Source organism: Camelus bactrianus, chromosome 2 (assembly GCF_048773025.1).
Source record: "Camelus bactrianus isolate YW-2024 breed Bactrian camel chromosome 2, ASM4877302v1, whole genome shotgun sequence".
In the NCBI taxonomy this organism is placed as follows: Eukaryota; Metazoa; Chordata; class Mammalia; order Artiodactyla; family Camelidae; genus Camelus; species Camelus bactrianus.
Genome location: NC_133540.1, coordinates 86,897,471 through 86,921,461, shown reverse-complemented (window position 1 = coordinate 86,921,461; position 23,991 = coordinate 86,897,471). Strand labels below are relative to the sequence as shown.

The window sequence follows — 23,991 nt, the reverse complement described above, 5'->3', positions numbered from 1 at the left end:
GAAATAGTGCAGATTTCACCATAATGCCCAGCATCACTGCCAATATAAAATAAATGTCATCCTGACTCCATGGTGACTCCAGTTGACCAATAAGGGATGTTAAGAGAATCCGTTAAATCATTGAAAGGAGAAAGCTTGGGACTCTACAGCTGGAGCAAGTGCGCTGTGATCAGTTAGTGTTTGCCATGGACATGACAGTGGGGAGTGGCAGCTAGTGCCATCTGTTGGCCATCCTTGATATGGGCAGTTCTGATCACTGCCACCTGACGTGCCTCCAGTTCCTAAATAATTCACATCTTCAATTAAACTCAAATGTGTATTGAGTTTATCTGCCTCATGCATGGAGGATGCTATTGGCAGATACAAAGATGAGATCACCTGCAGTTAAACTCAACAACTATGTTTTAAGTGCTTACCAGGTGCAAGGGAAGTGCTAGCCAAGATACAAAAATACCCAGAGATGGTGCTTGCCCTAAACAAACGTGCAATAACCAGCAAGGGGCAGGGGAGAGTGAAAGCCAGAATATGTGGTAGCCCCATACTGATAGGTCTCTACTAAGAGGTCTCTATTTTCTGTCTCATTTTGGAGGTGGGAAACTAGAAAGCAAAGATTTCTATTTTCTTTTCATCACAGGCTCTCACACTTGAATGGTATCTTACAGCCTCTCTCCTCTAACTGCCCATCCGCACAGGAATCCCAGCAGTTAGCCTGAGCAATTCCAAAGACAGAACTCATTACACAAGCCAGGCTACTTTGGGCAACTCTAATTGACATAAAATTCTAAGCTATCTGAGACATAAATGAGAGTATGGCTTTAGAGTCTAACAGACCTGGGTTTGAATCTTGGAACATGTACTTCTTGGAACATGTTGTCCAGGGCCAAGGCTCCTTAAGTCTTGTTACTCTGCCATCCTTAGGGTGCCTGTCATTCCCATGCCCTCATCTGCACAGCTCAAAGTGGCTTGCCACCACATCTGTGTTTCAAGCAATATGACAGAGGAAGGGAAGGGAGACTATTCCTGCCCTTTAAAGACACAATGAAGAAGCTGCATGCTTCTCTTCTGCTCTCGTCCCGCTGGTCAGACTGTAGTCCATTCCTGTAGACAGGACGTGGTGGTTCTTAACTCACGTGTGATGGATCCATGGCTTAATTCCCTTCAGCTTCACCAAGGAATGAGTCATGTGTAGCATCTCATGAGGTCTGGCTCAGTGAGGATGCAGCTGGTCTTCTAGATGTTTATTCTTCCAAGATTTCCACAGGACTTGGTCTCTAGGACAGAAGTGGTGCAGGGAACATCTGTGGGAAACATTAACTTGCTAGAAGCAAACTGATGTATAGCAGAGTGGCTTCTAGTGATTCTACATACCTGACAGTATCTAAGTTCCTTAATTTGAGTTCCTTCTGGATCTCAAACCATGTCTGGAACATAGGAAGTCTCTCTCACACAATGTTTCATAGGGGCGCAATTGGAGTTTGCTTTTAGGGGCTACCTTCACTTAAAGCCAGGCAACTGATGAGGCTTCATCCCAGGTTAAGTTAATCTCCTGACAAATTTTAGCTAGAGTCTTTTTGAGAGTAAAATTCATCTTTTCCATCTTGCCAGTAGATTGGGGTCGCCAAGAAGCTTGTCATTTCCAAGGAAGGTTTAAGGCTCCAGATACTTCTTCAGTTATTCCTGCTATAAAGTCCCCTCCACTGACACTCCAAATGGACATAGGTAGCCCACACTTAGGAATTATTTCTTTTAGTAGGACTCAAACAATGTCAGAAGCATTTTCACTGGCAAGGAAATGCTTCTACCCAACTGGTAGAAGTGTCCACAAGTACTACCAAGTACCTAAGGTTTCCAGTGGCTCTGCTGGTTAACGGCAGTGGCCCAGTTTTAGGATTACTTTTAGCACAGATCGTGCATTTCTGTGTCACCATTTGAATTGTCCTTTGCATGTTTGATCCTATAATGAATGTCTGAATCCACTGGAGGGTGGCGTCTCTCCCATCATGGGTACTCTGGTGTATATAACTTATAACCTCTTCCATCAGGTGTTCAGATCCAAGGACCTTGCCTTGTCTATTATAAACCCACCATTCTTATACTCAGCATCCTGAGAATGGCCAGGACCCCAGTCAGATCCCCACTCATTGGCCCTTTCCAAGCCTGCAGGAGAATACATTGGATAGCATATTGTCAGATCCACATTGGGGATCGGGGCCAATATTGCGAATCTAGGTGTTTTAGTCCTGGCTGCTAGCTTTGCTACTTGACCCACTAGATTATTCCCTTGAGCAGTCAGACAGTCTGATCTCTGATGTCCTGGACAGTAGACAAGAGCTAATTCTTTTGACTCCATGACAGCTTCTAATAAGGTTAAAACTTCCTTGGCATGTTTAATTCCCTTCTTCCCTGTAGTAACAGTCCTGTCTGTCTCCAAATGGCCTCATGGGCATGGACACCAAGAAAGCATATTTTATAATCAGTGAAAATAGTTACTCTCTTATCCTTACCGAGAGAGATGGAGGGCTCTCATCAGGGGTGTAGGTTCTGCCTTTTGCGCGGAGGTACCTGAGAGAAGGGCTTCTGCTTCCAGTATCTTTTCATGAGTCAACCCACACCTGGCTCTGCATTGTTCCTGGTCTGTGAAGCTCCTCCCATCTGTGAACATCTCAACGTGTTGGCTCTCCAATGGCTGGTCCAGCAGGTTGAGACCACTGGAACAGACCTGTTCAATTAGCTGAACATCCGTTATGCACAGAGTCTTCAGTATTCAGAGCAAAGTGGCAGGATTCATGGTGGAGACTGCTTTCAGAGTAACAGTAGGATTATCCAATAATAATAGTCTGATATTTTCTTAATCTTCCTGAAGCTAACCAGTGTCCTCCCTTCTGTTCTACGAGGAGAGGTAGACAGTGTGGTAGGCTGTCCTAGTGTAAATTTCTCTGCTTGTAAAATATCACAGGTAGCTGCCATCGCTCGAAGGCAAACTGCCCATTCCTTAGTGACAGTATCTAATTGCTTTGAGAAATATGCAGCAGGCATCCTTATGCTGCCCAGGTTCCATCAGGACTCCAAGGCTGATTCGTTATCTCTCATGAACAAGTAAGTCCAGGGGCTTTGTGGTATTTGAAGACCTACAGCAGAGGCAGTTAGCAGTTTTTCTTTGATAGCCAGGAGTGCCTTATGGCATTCCCCAGTCCAATCTAAAGGTTTACTGTCTCTTCCTTTAAGAGCTTCCTAAAAGGGTTTTGCTATGAGTCCAAAGTTGGGGATCCAAATGCAGCAGAATCCAGTTTTTCCCAGGAATCCCTGCAGTTGCCACTTAGCAGTGGGAACTGTGGCCCTGGCTAGAGATTCTCTCTGGCAGGGAGCAAGTCTCTCTGTCCTTGTGAGAGTTCAAAACTCAAACACTTAACAGAGGACTAAGAAACTTGTGCCTTCTTCTTGGACACCTTACAGCCTCATTCAACCAAAAGAGTTCAAAGTCAAAACCATATTTTGGTCGGCAGTGTCTTTGGTCTTACAAACAATCAGAATATCATCCACATACTGGATCAGGGCTCCCTCATTTAGTTAAGTGTCCCTCAAAGCTTTTGCCAGAATTTCTCCAAATATTGTGGGGAAATTTTTAAATCCCCAAGGAAGTACTGCCCAGCAGTGCTTTCACTTTTGTATCTAGATATTCCCATTTGAAAGCAAACAATTCTTGGGATTCAAAACCCAAGCAGATACCAAAACAGGCATCCTTTAACTCCAGCATGGTAAACCAACAAAAGTCTCAGGACAAGCAGTGAGCAGAGTGGATGGGTTAGGGACTACTCAATCAATATCTTCTACAATTTGATATCTTACAATTTCTTAAGTCATGAACAAACTGATAATCATCTGTGCCTGGTTTCTGGACTCGTAAAACTGGAGCATTGTAAGGTGACTGGCAGGGGCGTATTAAATCATATTTGAGGAAGGTGTTTAGCAGCGGTTGAACTCCATGCTTTGCCTATTCCTTCAACAGGTACTGCTTTAAATTTGGATTTTTGCCCCAGGGCAAATCCTAACCTGTATGGGTTTAGCCATCTTGGCTCTCCCCAGCCTCCCATACGCCCAAACCTCCAGACTCACCTTCTGCAGTATTTCATCCAGAATGGTTGCCGGTGTTCTCTTTGGGTTGGCTCAATAGAGCCTGCAATGTGCACGCCTTCTCTGGTGGTACTTTAACGTCTATTCATCCAGGTACAAAGGTAACCTTGGCATTAAATTTACTTAGTAAATCTCGTCCCAGAAGGGGAATGGGAAAAGCTACCCTTCAAATGGGTTTTTCCCAACGGATGGTCTAGCAGCAGAAGTCTTTTTCAAGGTTTCCCAGATACCCCAGTTACTAACATAGTCTCAGAAGAAAGTTCAGAAAGCCAGGTATTTAAAACTAAGTGGCCCCATATGGATCAGAAAATCCAAAAGTTGACTTCCCACTGTCGTAGTTACCCAGGGGTCTGCAGGGGAGATGCTGATGGGCTCGCTGGGATTGAAAGGAACCCCTGGGACCCGTCATTCTTGATCACTGCCATTCTCAGCTTGGGCACCTGGCATGCCACCTGTTGTTTACCTTTTCTGAGAGTTCTGTTTAGGATGGGACTCTCTTTTCTGCTGTCGCTCCTGTTTACAGTATACACACTGGTGGGTCTCACTATCAGGTGCCACACTTGAGTGGAAGCTTGGGGCTTCCTAACTTTTGCTGAGTCCCTCATGGGGCTCCTCCCTGTGTTAAGGCAGCCACAAGCAGAGTGGCCTGTTTCCTTCTTCACTGTTCCCTTTTCTCCTGAACCTGGTCTCTGCCATTAAAAACTTTAATGGCATTTCATCCAGTTGAGACATAGGCATCCTTACAGCCCTTTCCACCTTTTTCAGTTTCTTCTGTGTATGGGGGCGGGGGGTGCGCTGACCAGTAAGTGACATATTAACCATGTTTAAATTCTCTGGGGCCTCAGGCTCTGTAACTGTATACTGCCTTTAGGCTTTAAAGACCTTTCTAGAAATTCTGAAGGATCCTCATTCAGTTTCTGTTTTACCTCCTGTACTTTATTAAAGGCTTGTTTTGTCCCCTTCTTTTCAATCTAGCAAGAAGGCAATCTCGATAATGTTCAAGTTTTGACCTATCCTCAGCATCCACATCCCAGTTAGTATCTGCTGTTAGTCCAGCTATGCTTGCTGCAGCCCACACTGGGTGGCCAGGGAGGGGTTTCTGTATGAAGCCGATCTATCTCCTCCCCAGCTTCATCCAGCATCATTCTACATTCTTCTGAAGTGAGGAGGGTGTTTAATACATTTACCCAGGTTGCAAAACATCGATTAAAAACATCTGCTCAGGCTGGGTTATAGGTTGCAAAAGTCAATGAAAAAAAGATTTTCCATTCTCTTTGGATCATCTCTGTAGGTTCGTGTTTTGTTCTTCCAATTAAATAAATGCGAAGTAGGAAAAGGAGAGTGGAACCAGGTCAATCCCATTGGCTGCCCAACTCAGAATTCACACCCTCAGTGGGAACTTACCTGAACAGATATTGCCCCTTATGAGTTTGGGTAGATCCTTGGCCAAATCGAGTACCCTGCTGGGTATGTTGGAGACCATCCCTATTTCTGGATCCTTAGAGATCAAGGTGAGGGGCCCAAGCCTGAGGCTCACGTGCTGGCAATGGAAGAGCAACACCGTCCCGTAAGGGGGAGGAGGAGCAGTTGGGGTGTCTGACCGAACTAACAGCAAGGCATCCTCCTTTTCATTAAAATCAAGCAAAACAGGTTTCTTTGCCTTCCCTTCCTATTGGATCATAATCTTACATTTTCTTTGCACAGGTTTATACTGATACAATAATAAAAGACTGTACGTAAGGTATTTCATCCCATTTTTCTTCCCATTTACAAAATAAATATAGCTGCAAAAATCTAAAGGATATTGTGGCCATGCAGTGCTGCCAAAAAAGATCTCTTCTCCATGGATTCATAACTGAAAGTCTTCTCAGTTTTGGAAATGCAGCCAGAGGGCTACAAACGGGGACGGAATTAACATTTGCCATTTCGAACGGGCTTTGCTTCCAGTGGTCACCGCAACAGAACCTTCGCGAGGGTCCTTGCTGCAGTCGCCGGGAGGCCGAGTCCCCAACTGCCAGTTCTTAACTATTAAGGCGGAGTAGACAGAAAGTCCTTTCAGGACTGCCAAATGGTCTAGGCACAGGGGTGTTGCTTTAACAAGGTTTCTCACCCAAAAGACATATTGCAACCCCAAAGCTGTCTCTTCGCTGCAGAATGAAACTAAGCACTGAAAGTCGGCGGCATCTTGCAGGGAAGTCCAGGGGAACGGTCCCTGTGATAGAGGGACCAGGCAGCTGCTTGGACTTGTCCACAGGCTCTCAATACCAGCAAGGGGCCGAGAACCTGGGGCAAAAGCTTCACCTGGACTTCCCTCCTGGCTGGCAGATTTGTTACTGAACCAGGTTCCATTTGCCTGATGCATAGCAAGCTATGAGGCTGAGACACCAAGGTCTGCAGCAAAGAGAGGGACAGAGAACAAATCTCAGCTCAGCCTCCCCGAAGGCAAGGGGCTTAGGGTATTTATGGGGTAACAAAGAAGCAGGGCGGTCTGAGGCGTGGGGAGCGTGGGGAAAGGTGATTGGAAAAAGGTGCAGTAATCGTGGTTTTGCGCAGGCGTAACTAGGCTACAGGCACGTTCAGAAGGTCGCCAAGTGGATGCGCACATACTCAGTTGGAGGGTGGGTGGTCCCATTCACTCTTAACTAGTTCAGCTCAGACGAGATGCAGCTGACTCCAAGTTCCTGAAAAACAGCTCAGGCAAACATATTGTTTAGGCTCCGTGCTGCTTGGAGGACATGCAAGTCTGCAGCAACAATTAAAATGACCTTGATTAGTGAAGGCAGGTTACAGGTGAAATGGATTTCACTAATGTCACCCACAGTTTCAGAAACTCAGAGAAGCAGGGGCTGCGTAGTCAGGTATCCAGATTCCGTCCTGGTGCAGTCTTAGTATCTCTGTGCCTCAGTTTTCCTACCTGTATTATAGGTGAGGATGCTGCCTCCTAGGGGTGTGAGGGCTGGGCAGTTAATTCATGTGAAGCTATAAATGAAGATGCCATCTCACAGGGGTGTGAGGGCTAATCAACGAATTCATATAAAGGGCCCAGACGGCACCTTTTTGGAAAAGGCTCAATACATATTAACACCATTATTCTCTATACATATCAACACAATTCTCCTAAAGAACCAAAGTCAGGGATGCCTCTTGAGGCAGGTACATCCTTAAAATGAAGTTACCTGGTGGGGTGAGACCGATGGACTGGCCCCTGCTGTGACTTAGCAACGAGGAGAGAAGGAGGTGGTTGAGTCCGTTCACATCTTGAGGACTTTCACACTCTGTGCGCAGAGCTGAACTGCCTAGGAAGTAATTAGTACTTGTCCAACGTCAGAGAATAACCTCTGTTCTATTCTCTTCCATCTGGAACCCTCTTCAAACATCAGTAAGGCACTGCTGAGCCACTCTGAGTGTCCGTCTTTGTTCCTGCCTGTAGGCAGTCCACACTGGGACGTGGCTTTCTTGTACCACCGTCCTTGGATCTATTTGCAGAAAGTTCTCACCCCTTGATTACGTACTTGCACAGAGTTCCCTTTGTGAATCAGACCTTTACCTTGATATCCCTGTGGATCCTGTGGCCCTCAGGCACGCTGGGACGGCTGCTCTCTCCTTTTGCTGGATGCCACAGCTCTGCTCTGTGACCTGACCCTCTCCTGCTGTCAAAATTCTTTCCATTTGTGTCTCCATTCTCTGTCTAGTCCCACTACCATGATTCTGAGTCAGAGAGAGGGACCACATTCAGTCCCTTTGGCAAGAAGAGTATCTTCCAAGTTAGGGCCAGGCTTCCTCCGCAGGTAAGATAGCACCTCCTGTAAACTGCCATTAAGTGCTGCCTATCCCCCAGCAAGCATCAAATTTTTCCCATCCCAACATTTCTCAACCACAAGCTGCATTTCTTTGCTTTGCTTTCATACCTGTGGAACAACAGGAAAGTCAATACGGGCTCTCCTTGATGAGACAGGTGCCCCTTCTCACCCTTATCTAAAAATCACTAGGTTCCTAGAAACAATGACCTAGGTTAGCATTTCTCCAATTATCTGTGGTAGAAGATCAGGTTTCATAAATTTCTAATTTGTCACAGATCAATGCTTTTGTAAAATACAATAAAAGTGAGCTACTAGAAAAATGAAATACAAACGAAAAATATAAGCCCACTGACCTTGCGCTTGAATGTCGGCAATATCAAATTGCTACAAAAGCTTCCAAAGGCTTACACCCAGTTCTGTGCTGCCCTTGCCATGGGCCCGGACAAACCATGGAGCCCAGAGTGAGGAGCGCTGACTTGATGCCAAAATGCTGCTCAGAAAGGAGCAACGGTTTTATTCCAACATCTGTATCTCTTCTGGACATTTTCAGATCGTTTCCACCTTGAGATGCAAAACGAGAAAGGAGAATAAGAAACCGGCGGAGGAGAAGGGGAAAAACAACCAGATGAGCTCTGCCGGGAGACCCTCCCCGTGGTTTCTCCCCCAAAGTCGCTCTCTCCCCTCCTCGCCTCTCCACCCCAGCGCCCACAAGGCCGCCAGAGCTGGGCGCTCCTCCAGCGTCCCCTGCAGCGTCGCCCCGGACCCCAAGGAGCTCTCCCGGCAGGTGCGGCGCTCCGTGGACCTGGAGCTGGAGAGGTGCCGGCAGCAAGCGGGCTTCCCAGCGATCGAGGAGAAGGAGGAGCCCGTGCCCTCGGCATCGGAAGCGGAGGAGCAGCTGGAGCCCACGCAGGAGGAGTGGAGGCAGGTGCGTGCGGCCAGGCGCTGCTCCCGGCAATTCGGCCGCCGTCGGGAGGGACCAAGGATTTCCAAAAGCGAACAATTTCCTCCTTGCATGTAAATTCAGTGTTTTCTTCCCCGCCCCTCTTTCTCTCTTTCCCTCAGGTTAGAACACCCCAGAAGGAAACTGGTCTTTGCCTAATGACTCATAGACTTTAGAGTTTTATAAAGGATGGGAAGATGAAGCAGGTGGGCTCTATTGCCTGAGTAGACTTGGTTTAGTGAGCTAGCATTATTGGGTAAGAAGGTAAGCCACCCTTTATTGGATGCTAATATATATATATTTCTGCTAATATATATAATATATATTTGACATATATATGTCAGAAAGATGGCCACTGTGGCTCAAGGTCAAAAGGGCTTCAGCAGATTCTATTCTGTTTTCAGGCAACTAAAGGCTTTCCCAAAATCTTCGGAGCTGCATCACATGGCACCCCCTAGCTGCAAGGGAGAGTGGGAAAGCAAGTATTTAGCCAGGCACACTGCCATGCCAAATACCCCAGTAAGTGTTCTGTTAGCAAGGAAGAGAAAGAAGAATGGATATTCAGTAGGCACGCACAGTACTGGCCCAAATCGATGACTCTGGCGGCCAAATGGAGGGCACATTTCACTGGGGCAAGACTGGCAGGGAGACTGCTGTGGTCCAGATGGGAGATGATGCCGGTGATCTTGTGTAGTAGTGTTAACAAAACTACGTGAACTTGGTGGTGGTGTTCAACCACTTTGACCTATAAAAATGGCAACTAAAGCTTCATTCAATAAAGAGAAGAGAGTTCAGAATTATTTAAGAGCTAAAATTAGCAGAACTCACTGATTGGATGGGGAGGGTGGTGAGGAAGGACGAGTCACAGCTGACTGAGGGTAGAAACCTCCGTCAAGAGAGATGGTGAGTTAGGTTACATGCTCCCTGAATTATCCATCTGGACTTCAACATCAACTGAGAATTGAAATTTTACAATGCAAGTCTCTCCTTTTGCAAACTATGACTCAATAATAATGTGCTGGTATTTATAAATCAAATGTAGTTGTTTTCTTAAACAAATACATCCAATTATTTTATGTGTGTTGAACAAGACTGGCTGTCAGTGTTGTAACAATAGGGTAGAATCTGCTTTGCTAGGAAAATGGCTCAGCTCTTCTGCAAATTCTTTAAAATTTTTGGAAATTATTTTAAGAAATAAAATACTCAGATGCACTTTCCCAGGACCACATCTGGGACCTTGTGATGCTGCATGAGAGACTGTTTTGCCAGCCCCAGGACTTCTGCCTTCTCTTTGGGGCAAATGTCCAGGAGCCTGGAGCACAGGCTGACTGAAGGTTACTGGCTGTGATCAAAGCTTCTACCAGAGCTGCTCCCTTTTTGTCTGTTTTATGTGTTGAGCCTTCACAAATGATTTATTTTCAAGGCAGTGGCACATATTTGTCAAACAATGTGCACAGACACTCACTTTGTGAGTAATAAAAGAGCCTAGAACCTCAGGGTTCCAAAATATAAATGTATGTCAAATATTGATGGCATGGAAAGTTATTCACTTATTTTTATTCAAATAGTTTCCTCTTCTCCTCTTTTTCCTCTTTCCATAAGAGTCACTCTGACTGTCTGTCTAGTTTCTAGGAAGGAACCCTGTCTTGGTCTCTACAGGTGGTGGATATACTGTGGAGTGACCCCATGGCTCAGGAGGGCTGCAAAGCCAACACTGTCCGAGGGGGAGGCTGTTATTTTGGGCCTAACGTGACAGAACGGCTGCTACAGAAATACAGTCTGCAATTCCTGATCCGCTCACACGAGTGCAAACCCGAAGGCTACGAATTCTGCCACAACCGCAAGGTGGGTGGATGCCAGCCGCAGCACAAGTGCGGTCCCAACAGCCCCTCCCAGGTGTGGACGGATGAGCTAAGGCTCTCGGCTCCTCACGATCAGCTGTGCCTTGTGTTTCCTAACCCACTTGCTCAAAGCAACTAGACCCTTTCCAGTCATTTATCCTTGACTTTGGTAGCCTCTTTAAAACTTAAAATTTGATTGAGGCCACCGTTTACCAATACCCTGAGAGGAAAGTAAGGGGCAGATAGGGTCCCGCTTCATGGATGGACACAGCCCTGTGTTTTCCCAGCCACATGTCTATTCTTTGTCACATTGCTTACTGTCACGTGTCTCAAACTACACTGCAGGATCACAGGATCTCTGCACTCTGCCCCAGGCAGGGACTCAGATCACTTGTCTTCTCAGGAGCCCAGTTAACATCCTGACTAAGTCTTTGGGCATCTCCAAACCCTACACTGTTTGTTTAGCCTAATGCCTCTAGGATGAAAGTATTCCCAAGAATACTAACTCTACAGGAGAATTACAGGTCTCCATGCAGGGAAAAAAGCTTGAGATCAACCAGTGCAAGAAATGTTTAACAGGAATGTTAAACAGTTGTATAAGTTTCTTTACTGCAGGGCTTCTGAGAACCTTTAATTTCCTGTATTCACTGTAAATCTCCAAGAAGAGACACAGTGTCCAGCTTTTCCCAATTGTATGGACAATGGAAACTTTATCATGGAGCATCTGAGGAGGCACAACACTCCGTAGGAACTCTGCCTGGAGGCTTCACCCCAGCTTTAATAATTGATCTGCCTGCTAGTTGTAATGACCATCCCAGTGTATCAGACCCAGCTTGCTTCTGAGTTGAACCAAATGAAGAGTTTTCTATCACTCCCTGCTATTTTTCCTGGCGATAAAGATGTGAAGAAAACGTGTTGTGGATGTCCTAATTCAAGGTTTTACTACTTGAGTCACAATTCCTGCCCTACTAGCATTAATGACTAAATAAACAAACAAACATAGATGAGGTCAAGAAGGAACAGCCACCCCCAAAACTGGGTTGGGCCCTACTGGATTGAGGATGAAGAGTTCTTCACTGAACCTGAATGCCTGTCTCTCTTCTGTTTTGGTTTAGGTGTTAACCATCTTTTCTGCCTCCAACTACTATGAAGTTGGCAGTAACAGAGGAGCCTATGTCAAACTGGGGCCAGCTTTGACCCCACACATCGTGCAGTTTCAAGCTAACAAGGCGACTCACAAGCTCACCATGAGGCAGAGGCAAGACTTTTCAATGAATGATTTTCAGGAAAAAAAAAAACAGAATTATAGTGTTGGTGGAAGATTTGAAGCTCAAATGTCATTACATTTATCCAGATTCTAAGTCAGTATTCAAAACTTAGCTATGTCAGCAGTAGGATCTAGAATAGACATTATAACAGGGGCTCCTCTTTCTTCTCCGTACGCTCTCAAATCTCTACCCATCCATCCTCAATGGAAGTGACAGAAATTATTAGCAGAGGGTATGTCTTGGGTAAAGTCCACATAACAGGCTACTGAGTCTTTTCAGGGTCACTCTTCTGTTTTCTCTCATCAGACAGACAAGGCTTTTTTCACTATCTGGGGACTTGGCAGATGGATTTCAGTGCATACATTTGTTAACAATGCTCCTTTCTTTCTGGGAAGGAAGCATATACTATTACTAAATGGCTTCTGTTGAGATGATTATGAGCTCTAACTTTCCTTGAGAGTTTACCACACACAAAGTGTTACTATAAAGAATTTATATATTGTTTCACTTGAATTTATGAAATACACAGTGTTACTAAATAAGTTTTACAGATGAGATCATTAAGGAGCAAAGGTTAAATCCACTGGCCACTGGTCACACAGCTAATAAGCTGTGAATGTGAGCCTTGACCCAGGCAGTCTTATTTCAGAACTCACATACTTAGCAACTCTGCAGTACTGCCTCCCACTGAGAAGGTGGCCCCAGAGTATATAAACTGCTAAAAGATACAGTTGTTGTGCTGCTGAACAAACTCCTTTAATTATCAAACGCAATTAGAAATCAAAACAAAGTTAGCATAAATCTAGTGGAAAAAGTATTTAGCATCTGTCTTGTGTGAGTGCTGTAAGAGTGCATTATTTTAAATCACTCAAGTTATTAAACACTCAAGTTAATACACAATCAAGGCTAGCATCACTCAAAAAGAAGTATTATGTGAAAATTTAAACTCATCAAATGATAGTCAAACCTACTATGCAGCAGAATCATCTCTGGCACTTTATAAAAAAATCAGCCATCTGAGCCTCATCCCAGCAAATTAGAGTTAAAATCTTCAGGAGTGGGCCCCAGGCACCTGGAATGCCATTATTCCATGTGACTTAGGTATTGTCACTACAAAAGGAGTCACTCTAGAGAATCCTATAAATAACATGTTTAAATAACATAATTAAAGAGCACTCAGTTTTTTGAAATTCACTTAAAGCAACTACAACATCTTCTGATTTACCCAGAACTCACTTGTCCAACAGCTTCAACTATCTGGACCACAACAGAGAACTTAGAAACAAGCGGGGAAATGTCTCTGACCAACAACAACTGAGGTCTCAATGGCCACAAACTCAAGATCACATGTTTTTCCTAGAGGAACCCTCATTCAGAATCCATTTACTTATGGTTTAAATCCACATCTCAGGATAACAGTGTAGCCATCCTGGAGTCTACCTGTCAAGATTGATTCCTGGCCTCACCCCTTATTAGCTATGTGACATTGGGCTAGTCAGTTACCCTGTACGAGGCACAGCAGTCATACCTACCTCGGTGGTGTTGGAGGATTAGTCAGATGATCCATGCAGAGCTCTGCAATTCCAGTAAGTGCTCAACACGTGCTGCCTGACGTAGGCACAGAGAGCCCTGTGCGTCCAGATGGCTCCCAAGGGCACTGCTGTACTACATCCCTGCGTGATAAACATCAGTGACTACAATTTACCAGAAATGGTTTAAATGCTTTGCCAAACCAGTGGGACTTAACCTTTTTTGGGGGGGGAGAGTCCCATACTTCTTTTAGCCTCTGATAAAACAACAAACTCTCCAGAAAAATCAGAAACATTCCCATACCCATAAAATTTGAGATGAGCTTTGTGCAGCTCACACTTTTCCGGGGGGTAGGGGGGATGTCTATGGAGAATATTATGCTAAGTACCTTAAACTTCAAGGGAAACTTTCATCAAACATGACTGAACTGGGGTGTTTTTGTTGGTTGGGTTGTTTTTTTAAAACTCTTAGCACTGGAAAAGATAGGCTATCTGGTTATCATTTATAGAAGGCTGCTTCCTCTATGAGAACGGACAAAGTATATATTTACCTTTTATCTCTTTTTATCTTCTTGTTCATTCAACTACAGATATTTACTGAACACTTATTTGGGGTCAAGTACTGTGCCCCTCATTACTCTGTTGACTCAGTAAGAATAAGAAAACTAAACTAGTGTTATTTTGTTATTCATAAATCCTGCCTTGTGACTTTTTAACAAAATAATAAATTACAAGAAAAGCATATGATTTTGCTAATACCATTTGTCGAGTGCTTTCTTATGTCCCAGGTGTTCTTCTGAGTACTTTATATGAATTTACTTATTCAATCTTCACAATAATCCTATGGGTGAGGTACCATGTTTATCCCTATTTTGCAGACAGAGAAAATGAAGTACAGCGTAATTAGGTAACGACCACAAAAGTGGTGTTTCTCTAGAACTTCTGCTCTAACCACTATCCTGCCCTGGGAAGGACAGCAGCATCCCCAGACCGGCCCTCTTTGTGCACAACAGGGAAATGCAGGCGAGCACTGGGGGAATGTAAGAGATGGAGCTCCTCCCTCAAAACCTGAGAGCTCTTGGGAAGCTGAGACATTAAGAAAGAGATAGGCAAAATCTGGTGAAAACCCATGACTTTCTTTTACACTAATTTTTTTAAATGCTCCTTTTTGTCTCCTGTCCCAGGATTAGCAGAGTGGAGGCGTCAGCTCTGAGAGCCCTGCGGGAAAAGTTATTTGCCCATTCCTCAGATCTTCTCATTGAATTTAAGAAGCATGACAAAGATAAAACTGGTAAGACTAATCAAGTAAAATATTCATAGAGGAAGGAAGCTGGCCAAAAAATCTCTGTCTTGCATTTGTTAGCAAATAAATATTTAAGGACCAAATGACCAGAAGACTTCTTTGACTACTTCCTCCATTTTATTCAACTTAACATCCTAGTTGTCGTTTCTAAATTTTTAAATTCTAAGCTTTTAACAGAATGTGAACTTGGCTAAATATAAATGAAAATAGTGAAAAAAATGGAGTCAAGGGAAAGGTGACAAGGCCAGAACTAAGCAAAAAGCAATGGGGGGACAAGTTACAAGAGTGGATCCAAGACTAACAAAAGATCAATGATTTGGTTTCTTGTTGTTACGCGTGTACTTATCTGTTCTGCGTTCTATTATCTGAGCTGAAAATTTTGTCTTTTCTCAACTCAATGGAATGTCTAATGGACATTGACTACAATGTAGCCCTATTGAAAAATAGCAGGAACAGTCATAAAGTCATAGCAATATCTTTTCATACACATAAACAACCAATGCTATATATCTCTGTATCAATATAGAGCTATATTATATAATGTTTTATGATATTGTTTACAAGAGTCTTCTGTGACTTCCAATAGTATTACCAGATTTAGCAAACAAAAACAGGATGCCTAATTAAATTTGAATTATAGATAGGCAACAAATAGTTTCTAAATATAAGTATGTCCCATGCAATATTTGGGACACACTTATACTTTTGTGGTCTGTCTGAAATTCAGACCTACTGGGCATCCTGTATTTTATCTGGCAATCCAATTTTCCAAACAACCCTACCATGAGCAACAAAAATAATGACAGTGCCCATTATTTCTGTCACCTACAGATAGTAAGAAGAATGTCAGGATAAAAAGGAATGCGTTCTTGGGCACGAAACCAAATTTATACATGACAAGTCAACAAGTGAGCTCTTTCCTGCAGGTTTAGTCACCTTGAGTGACTGGGCAGCAGCTGTGGAGTCTGTGTTGCATCTGGGACTGCCATGGCGGATGCTGCGGCCGCAGCTGGTGAACAGCCAAACAGATAACATGCTGGAGTACAAGTCCTGGCTGGAGAACTTGGCCAAAGAAAAATTGAGCCATGAGGTAATGGTATGAAAATGGTGGTCGAGAGCATATTATGGGCCTTCAAGCCCCTTATGAGAACTTCGAATCAGAAACAGCCAAATATTGAGAATCCCAAAGGGGAGATAAATGAGAAAAGGGAACAACTGTTTGTTGAATTTCTACGTATCAAATTTTGTGTTAAGTGATTTACATATGTTGCCTCTGTTGACCCACAAAACCACCCAAAGAGGTAGGTTGTAATCAGCACCAGTATACCTGTGAGAACACTGCTCACAGGGGTTAAGTAACCTGCCTAGGATAATAGAGTTTCTAAATTATAGAACCTAGGACTCAAACCCAGGTCTGTCTGACTTCTTTGATGCAGTGCTGCTTCCCCCATTCAAAAAGGTATTTGTTCAAAAATACTTATGTGTAATGTATGTGAGAACTTGGGTTATGTACTTTAAAAAAAAAAAACAACAAACTGCTTTATTGCAATATAATTCATATATATCATGCAACTCATCCATTTAAAGTGTAAAGTTTGATGGTTTTTAGTATATTTGCAGATATGTGTAACCACCACCATGGTCAATTTTAGAACGTTTCATCATGGGGTAGGTGCTTCTTAAACTGCTAGATTATTTAGTAGGCTGGAGGGAGTTGGGGTGAGGGATCATAAAACATCTTCAGGTTCTTTCAGGAGTCTTATTGTCAGGGTTGATTTTATGTTAATTATATATTGAGAAGCCTAAACATAAAAGAAGGAATAAGAATTTTTTCTTGCAGAACATACAGTCAAGTTTGCTGGAAACACTGTATCGAAACCGATCCAACCTGGAGACCATTTTTAGGATCATAGACAGTGATCATTCAGGTAAAGGCACTCCTTATCCTGTCACTTCTGACACATAGCAAGTATTTTACTTCCCACCCTTTGGTCTCCTCCCTTATTATTTTGCTCTCTACTCAAGCAAAATTATTGGCAATGCTCATAAATGGCAGAAACTAGAAAATTACTTGAGCAACATGAATTTTTCGTATAGAAAGGGGTTGGCAGAGAAGACTGAAGACCAACTGAATGAGGAAGATAAACTTCTTACAGGAAGAACTATTAGATGTGCTATCCCTTACAGTTCTATCAAAGATAGCCACAAAGTAATGAAGAGTGTCCAGAACAGGAAGGCTTTTGCAATTCTCATTCCCAAAGTATTATTTTAAAAAATTTTATAGGCACATGAAAAGATGCTTAGTTATCAGAGAAAAGATTGCTAATTATCAGAGAAATGTAAGTCAAAATATCACTTCACACCAGAATGGCCATCATTAAAAGTCCTCAAATAATAAATGCTGGAGAGGATGTGGAAAAAAAGGGACCCTCCTACACTGTTGGTGGGAATATAAATTGGTGCAGCCACTATGGAAAACAGTATGGAGATTTTTTTTTAAACTGAAAAATAGAGTTATTGTATGATCCAGTAATCCCAGTCCTGGGCATACATACAGAGGGAACTCTAATTCAAAAAGATACATATACCCCAATGCTCATAGCAGCACTATTTACAATAGCCAAGACATGGAAATGTCCACTGATGAATTACTGGATGAAGAAGATGTGAGATATATATATAATGGAATACTACTCAGCCATAAAAAATAATTAAATAATGCCATTTGCAGCAATATGGATGGACCTAAGTAAAGTAAGTCAGAGAAAGACAAATAGATGATATCACTTATTTGTGGAATCCAAAAAAAAAAATGACACAAATGAACTTATTTATAAAACAGACTCATAGACATAGAAAACAAACTTGTGGTTACCAAAGGGGAAAGGAGGGGGAGGAATAAATTAGGAGTTTGGAATTTGCTGATACTAGGTGCTATATATAAAATAGATAAACAACAAGATCCTACTGTATAGCACAGGGAACTATATTCAATATCTTGCAATAATGTATAATGAAAAAGAATATGAAAGAAAATATATATGTATATATATATAATGAACTGTACACTATGCTGTACACAAGAAACCAACACATTGTAAACCAACTATACTTCAATAAATTTTTTTTTTAATTTTTAAATAATTATAGATTCACAAAGAGTTACCAAAAAATGTACAAGGAGGTCCTGTATACCCTCACCCTATTTCTTTAGTGGTCCAGAGGCCTTTTCAAATATTATTACTTTTTTTGAGATATAATTCACATACCATATAATTTACCCATTTAAAATGTGCTGCTCTGTGCTTTTATAGTATATTCACAAGCCTGTGTAACTGTTATCGTCATCTAATTTTAGAACATTTTCATCACCCTAAAAAGAAACCCATACCCATTAGCAGTCACTCCCCCTTCTCATTTCCTTCTCTGTCAATCCCTGGCAACCATTAATTTGCTTTCTGTTTCTACGAATTTGCCTATTCTGGACATTTCATACAAATAGTTTGATACATGGCTTTTGGGATCCAGATTCTTTCATTTAGTATGTTTTCAAGGTTCATCCATGTTACAGCATGTGTCAGTTTTCAAAATTTCTTTTTATAGCTGGATAATATTCCATTATATGGATATATCACATTTTGTTTATCCATTCATCAGTTGATAGACATTTGGATTATTTCCACTTTTTGGCTATAATGAATAATGTCACTATGAACATTCATATACAACTTTGTGTGTAAACATATGTTTTCAGTTCTCTTGGATGTATTCCCAGGAGTGCAACTGCTAGACCACATGGTAAAATTAAGTTTAACTTTTAGGGGGGCTGCCAAACTGTTTTCCACAGTGGCTATATCATTTTACATTCCTACTAACAATGTATGAGGGTTCCAACTTCTCCACATCCTCACCAACATTTGTTATTTTCCATTAAAAAAACTTTTATAGCCATTCTACTGGGTGTGAAATATCTTTTAATAGTTTTGCTTTGCATTTCCTTAGAAACTAATGATGTTGAGCATCTTTTCTTGTGCTTATTGAACTTTGCGTATCTTCCTTGGAGAAATGTCTATTCAAATCCTTTATCCATCTTTTAATTGGGTTGTCTTTTTATTGTTGAGTTGTTTTTTAAGATATATTCTAGATATTAAGCCATTATCAGATATATGATTTGCAAATATTTTCTCTGATTTTATGGGTCATCTTTTCACTTTGTTGGTAGTGTCGTCTGATACAAAAAAGTTCTTAATTTTAAAAAAGTCCAATTTTTTTTCTTTTGTTGTTTGTGCTTCTGTTGTCATATCTAAGAAAATGTTACGTAACTGAAGGTCACAAAGATTTATACCTATGTATTCTAATTGTTTTACAGTTTTGGCTCTTACAGTTGGATCTTTAATCCATTTTGAGTTAATTTTTATTTGTAGTGCAAGGTAGGGGTGTAGCATCATTCTTTAGCATGTAGATATCCAGTTGTCCCCTACCATCTGTTGAAAAATATTATTCTTTCCATTGAATGGTCTTGGAACCCTTGTGAAAAGTCAATTGACCATAGACATATAGGTCAAAGGCTTTTTATAAGCAGAATAAATTAGCATATGTTTGGGATGATTTAATGCAGGGCTTCTCAGCAGTGGCACTGCTGACATTTTGGCTTGAGCAATTCTTTGTTTGGGGGCCCATCCCGTACATTTTAGGATGTTTAGTAGCATCCCTGCCCTTTACCTACTAGATGCCAGTAACACCCTCCCCCCTCCCCCATGACAATCAAAAATGTCTCGAAACATTTACAAACGTCCCTAGAAGAGCAAACTTGCTCCCAGCTGAGGACCACTGGTGATGTAGTGATTTTGCACGATCCTCTTGGGAGTTTAAAGTGGATACTAGGCCCTGGGTGTCTTTGTTTGCAACCAGGTGTCCTTGCAAGAATGTCAGAGGAAACGAGCACTGAAAACTAGACTAAGTGACTTGCTCTCTCTGGTAAGGGTTCATCTCACTGGACGAGTTCAGGCAGACTTGGAAGCTGTTCAGCTCTCATATGAACATTGACATCACAGATGACTGCATCTGCGACCTTGCCCGGAGCATTGACTTCAACAAGGATGGCCACATTGACATCAATGAGTTCCTGGAGGCCTTCCGCCTTGTGGAGCAGTCCTGTTCAGAGGGCGATGCCTCAGACTGCCCACGAACCACAAACACCAACAGCAGTGCCTGCAGCAGCCCAGGCGCACACTAAGGCCAGCCTGCTCTCCATCGCCCGAGGTGCCTCATGAGCAGTGCTGAGCTCGTTGCTAGAACAGTTCTCTTATTCTCCAGAAACTGTGGAACTTTATGCTGTGGCTTTGCCTACCAACATGCATCAGAATCACCTGTATTCTTGGGGTGGAGGGTGAAGTTAGAGTGTGTGTGTATGTATTTTAAATATGTAGGTGCCCTAGCCCCATTTCAGAATTTTCACAAGGTAGGACCGAGATGTAAGTATTTTTAAATTCTCAAGTCTATCCCAGTTAAGAACCACTGATAATTCAACTCCTTCATTGTTTTCATTATAAAAACAATAAATAAAAGATATGCAATGTCTTATTGGCAAAAGAAAGTTATGAAAAATTATTTGTGTAACCCCATGACCCAAACGTATGGATTCTTCTCATTATTTACTTTTTCTTGTTGTAACTATAATGCTTATGTAATCTAATGTTCTGCTTTTATTTTATAAGTTCACATCTGTGTTGCTACATAGTCTTCATGATTATGCATTTAAAGGCTGCGTAATTTCAAATGGATGCAGTATAATCTATGCAGCCATTCTCCTAGTGTTAAACATGTGTCTTGTTTCCGGTTTTTCATTATTATATATATATATATCATATATATATTATATTATATTCAACACTGTGGTTAATAGCTTTGTGCAGATAGCCTGTTTCCTAAAAATCATTTGAATTTATACATTTTCACAGGCTAGAGCCCCAAGACTGGGATTACTTTGTCAAAGGGAGTCTTATTAGTCCATAAAAAGGTTTACTGTAAGGAATTGGCTCACGTGGTTGCAGAGGCTGAGAAGTTCCACGATCTGCAGTCAGCAGGTTGGAAACCCAGGAGAGCTGACGGTTGATTCTGGTCAGTCAGAGTCTGAAGGTGAGAGAAGACAGATGTCCCAGCTTAAAGGCGCTCAAGCAAAGATAAGGAGTCTTTTCCTTACTCAGCATTTTATTCTTTTCAGGACTTCAGTGAATTGGGTGAGGCCCACCCACACTGGGGAGGGCCATCTGCTTTACTCAGTCTGCTGATTGCAGTGTTAATCTCATCCACAAACACCCTCACAGACACACCCAGAAATAATGTTTTACCAAATATCTTGGCACCCCACGGCCGAGTGGATGTGTAACATTAATCGCCACAGATGTGAACGTCTGACAGGTTGCTTTTCAGGACTGAGCACACTAGTTTCCCCATAAACTCATGAGCTCAGAGTGCAGTCATTTCTAAGTTTTGCTAACAGTGAATGATAGTGCCTCCATGCTATTTTATATGCATTTCTTTGGTTGGTATCTCCCCTACCTCATTTTATTTGTACAGGAAATTGAAGTCCAGCTGGATATGTGACCTAGTTAATGCCATGGCCAAGACCAGAACCCCTGATCCCTGGCTCCATCCAGTGTCCTTTCCAGTTTTCCAGGACAATATTATCTGTTTGGTTTGATTATAAACAATCCCTGGTTTATATGCCGTCATTTGTTTGGGAAACAGACCCTAAGGTGACCCCTACCCCAGTGATGTCTCACCTCCTGGTGTTCCCGCCTTTGCCTGATTCCCGTCTCCACAAGTGCTGGCAGGACCTGTGACTTGCTTTTGATCAACAGAATATGGCAAAGGTGATGGGGTGTTTGTCCTGTAACTATATGATGCTATATAAAATTCCACGTTAGTAGACTGGAGCAGGAGATTCTCCTTGTTGGCTTGTGGAAACATGCAGCCACATTGAGGGAACCCACATGACAAGGAACTTTGGGTGGCCTGTAGGATCTGCAGATGGCTTCCAACTGATGGCTACAAAAATCCAAAGCCTCCAATCATACGAGGAAATAAATTTTGCCGACATTCTGAATAAGCTTGGAAGCAGATTCTTCCAGATGTAGTGGAGCCTCCAGATGAGAATGCAGCCTGGCCAACACCTTGACTGCAGGCTTGTGAGACCCTGAGCTGAGGCTCCTGTAAAGCTGTGCCCAGACTCTTGAAACACAAAAACTACAAAAGTCCTTGGCTTGTCAATTCAGGATTGGATGGCTGTCGTGGAGCTTGGTGGGTCAATGGCTAAACTCCGAGTTCCTTTCTTGAGTCTAGATGGCACAGCCACAGATTCACATCAGGCCATTCTTCTGCTTGCTTTAACCAGTTTTCTGGGAAGTAGTTGCTTTGGCTCTTATTTCTTCTGGGCCCTCGCCGTTTGCTGTTATACACCCTTTAGGCTCTGTGTCCTGCAGTAGGCGACTCCTATGTATACACTCAAGACTTTGAGAAAATTTCCTTTATCAATTACCATAGGGATTGGCTTCAAGGGGGTTTTAATTTAAAAAGAGTTTTTTAATTGGTCTAGAAAGAAACAGCAAAATCATGCGTCTAATCCAGTGATTTAGCCTTAACTGCTCATTAAAATCATCTGGGATATTTGAAAACAGGATGTCTGTGGCCCCATTCCAGACCAATTAAATCAAAATCTCTGAGTAAGAGGCCATGCTATTGGAGCGTTTTAAGTGTGCCCCAGGTGATTCTAAAGTGCAGCCAGGCTCCAGGACTGCTTATCTAGTTGGTTTACCCTGCAATAGCGAAGGGGGGTTATTTGGTAAGACATTAACTGCTATTTGCACTGGGATAACTGTAAATATGAGAGGCCAATTCAGAAACCTCACACTTTTAGATTTAGATGAGGACATTGCCAAATACCCCCAAATTTTAGTGTTAACAGACACAAGAAAGCCTGATGTAATCAGATTAAACACACATACTTCTCCACTTGGATATTTAATGGGCATCTCAAAACTTAACATTTCCAAGATAAACTCCTTATATTCCCCCCACCCCGAATCTAGTCCTCTTGTGAGCCTTCCTATCTGATTACATATCAGTTTCATCCTACCAGTTTCCTTATGCAAAACACAAAACAAAACAAAACAAACTTCTTTTTCTTGTTTTCTACATCCGATTCTTCAACATATCTTGACTCTACCTTCAAAACACATCCAGAATTGGACCCCTTCTTACTCCTGCATTGCTACCTCCCTAGTCTAAGCCATGTTATTTCTCACCTTTACTTATATTGCAGTGATTCTCAAAGTTTTCAATCACAGGACTCTTTTACACTGTTAAAAATTACTGAAGATCTCAAAGAGCTTTTGCTTATGTGGGCTATCTCCATTGATGTTTACTGTATTAGAAATTGAAACTGGGATATATTTCAGATATTTATTAATCACTTTAAAATAAAAACTATACTTATTATGTTAACAAATATTTTTAAACTTTTTATTTTGCAATAATTGTAGACTCACAAGAAGTTGAAAATAATCCAGAGAGACCCCATGTTTCCATCATCCAGCGTCCCCAGTGGTGACATCTTACTTAACCACAGTACGTCATCAAAACCAAAATGATAATGACATATTTTAAAGATTAACTATATATCCCCAAACAAAAATTAGTGAAGAGTGGCATTGTTTTACATATTTGCAAATCTCTTTAATTTCTGACTCAATAAAAGACAGCTGAATTCTCATATCTGCTTCTGCAGTCAATCTGCTATGATGGTTTGTTGGCTAAAGTATATAAAAAAGTCCAGCCTCATGTAGTTGGAAAAGAATGTATTTTAATAGCCTTTTCAGATAATTGTGGATATTCTTCTTTGATATAGTATACCCAAACTTGATAAATGGTAATTCTTAAAGGTTAGTAGAAATAGGGAAATTGAAACCAAATCAATAAACTTTTCATGCTCTCAATACCATACTGACAAAGACCACGAGGAACACACCTATAACTGAACAAAGCTAGGTTTGCTGAATGTTCCAGCCCAGCCAATGGCAACTGCGCCTGATAACACATGGAACAGAAGAATCACTCAGCTGAGCCCAGTTAACCCACAGAATTGCAAAATATAGTAAGTATTGTTGTTTTAAAACATT

General features: G+C 42.1%; 1 protein-coding gene and 1 long non-coding RNA gene across 3 annotated transcripts in view; one reads left to right on the top strand and one right to left on the bottom strand.

Moving 5' to 3' along the window:
• PPEF2 (protein phosphatase with EF-hand domain 2) overlaps positions 1-20,862 on the top strand; it is a 42,927-nt gene extending 22,065 nt beyond the window's left edge. For both annotated transcript variants that reach the window (XM_010969316.3, XM_074345408.1), the window contains 7 exons: positions 8,482-8,856; positions 10,531-10,716; positions 11,828-11,970; positions 14,694-14,800; positions 15,739-15,902; positions 16,653-16,740; positions 19,795-20,862. In XM_010969316.3, the coding sequence (XP_010967618.1) occupies positions 8,482-8,856; positions 10,531-10,716; positions 11,828-11,970; positions 14,694-14,800; positions 15,739-15,902; positions 16,653-16,740; positions 19,795-20,048 (1,317 nt within the window). In that variant the 3' untranslated portion in view covers positions 20,049-20,862. The remainder of the gene's footprint in view (positions 1-8,481; positions 8,857-10,530; positions 10,717-11,827; positions 11,971-14,693; positions 14,801-15,738; positions 15,903-16,652; positions 16,741-19,794) is intronic.
• Positions 5-20,984, bottom strand: LOC141573836 (uncharacterized). Its single transcript, XR_012500167.1, has 3 exons — positions 20,856-20,984; positions 13,513-13,653; positions 5-8,492 (listed from the first exon to the last, which is right to left on the bottom strand). It is a non-coding gene; the product is annotated as an uncharacterized LOC141573836 (long non-coding RNA).
• Between the last annotated feature and the right edge of the window lie 3,007 nt (positions 20,985-23,991).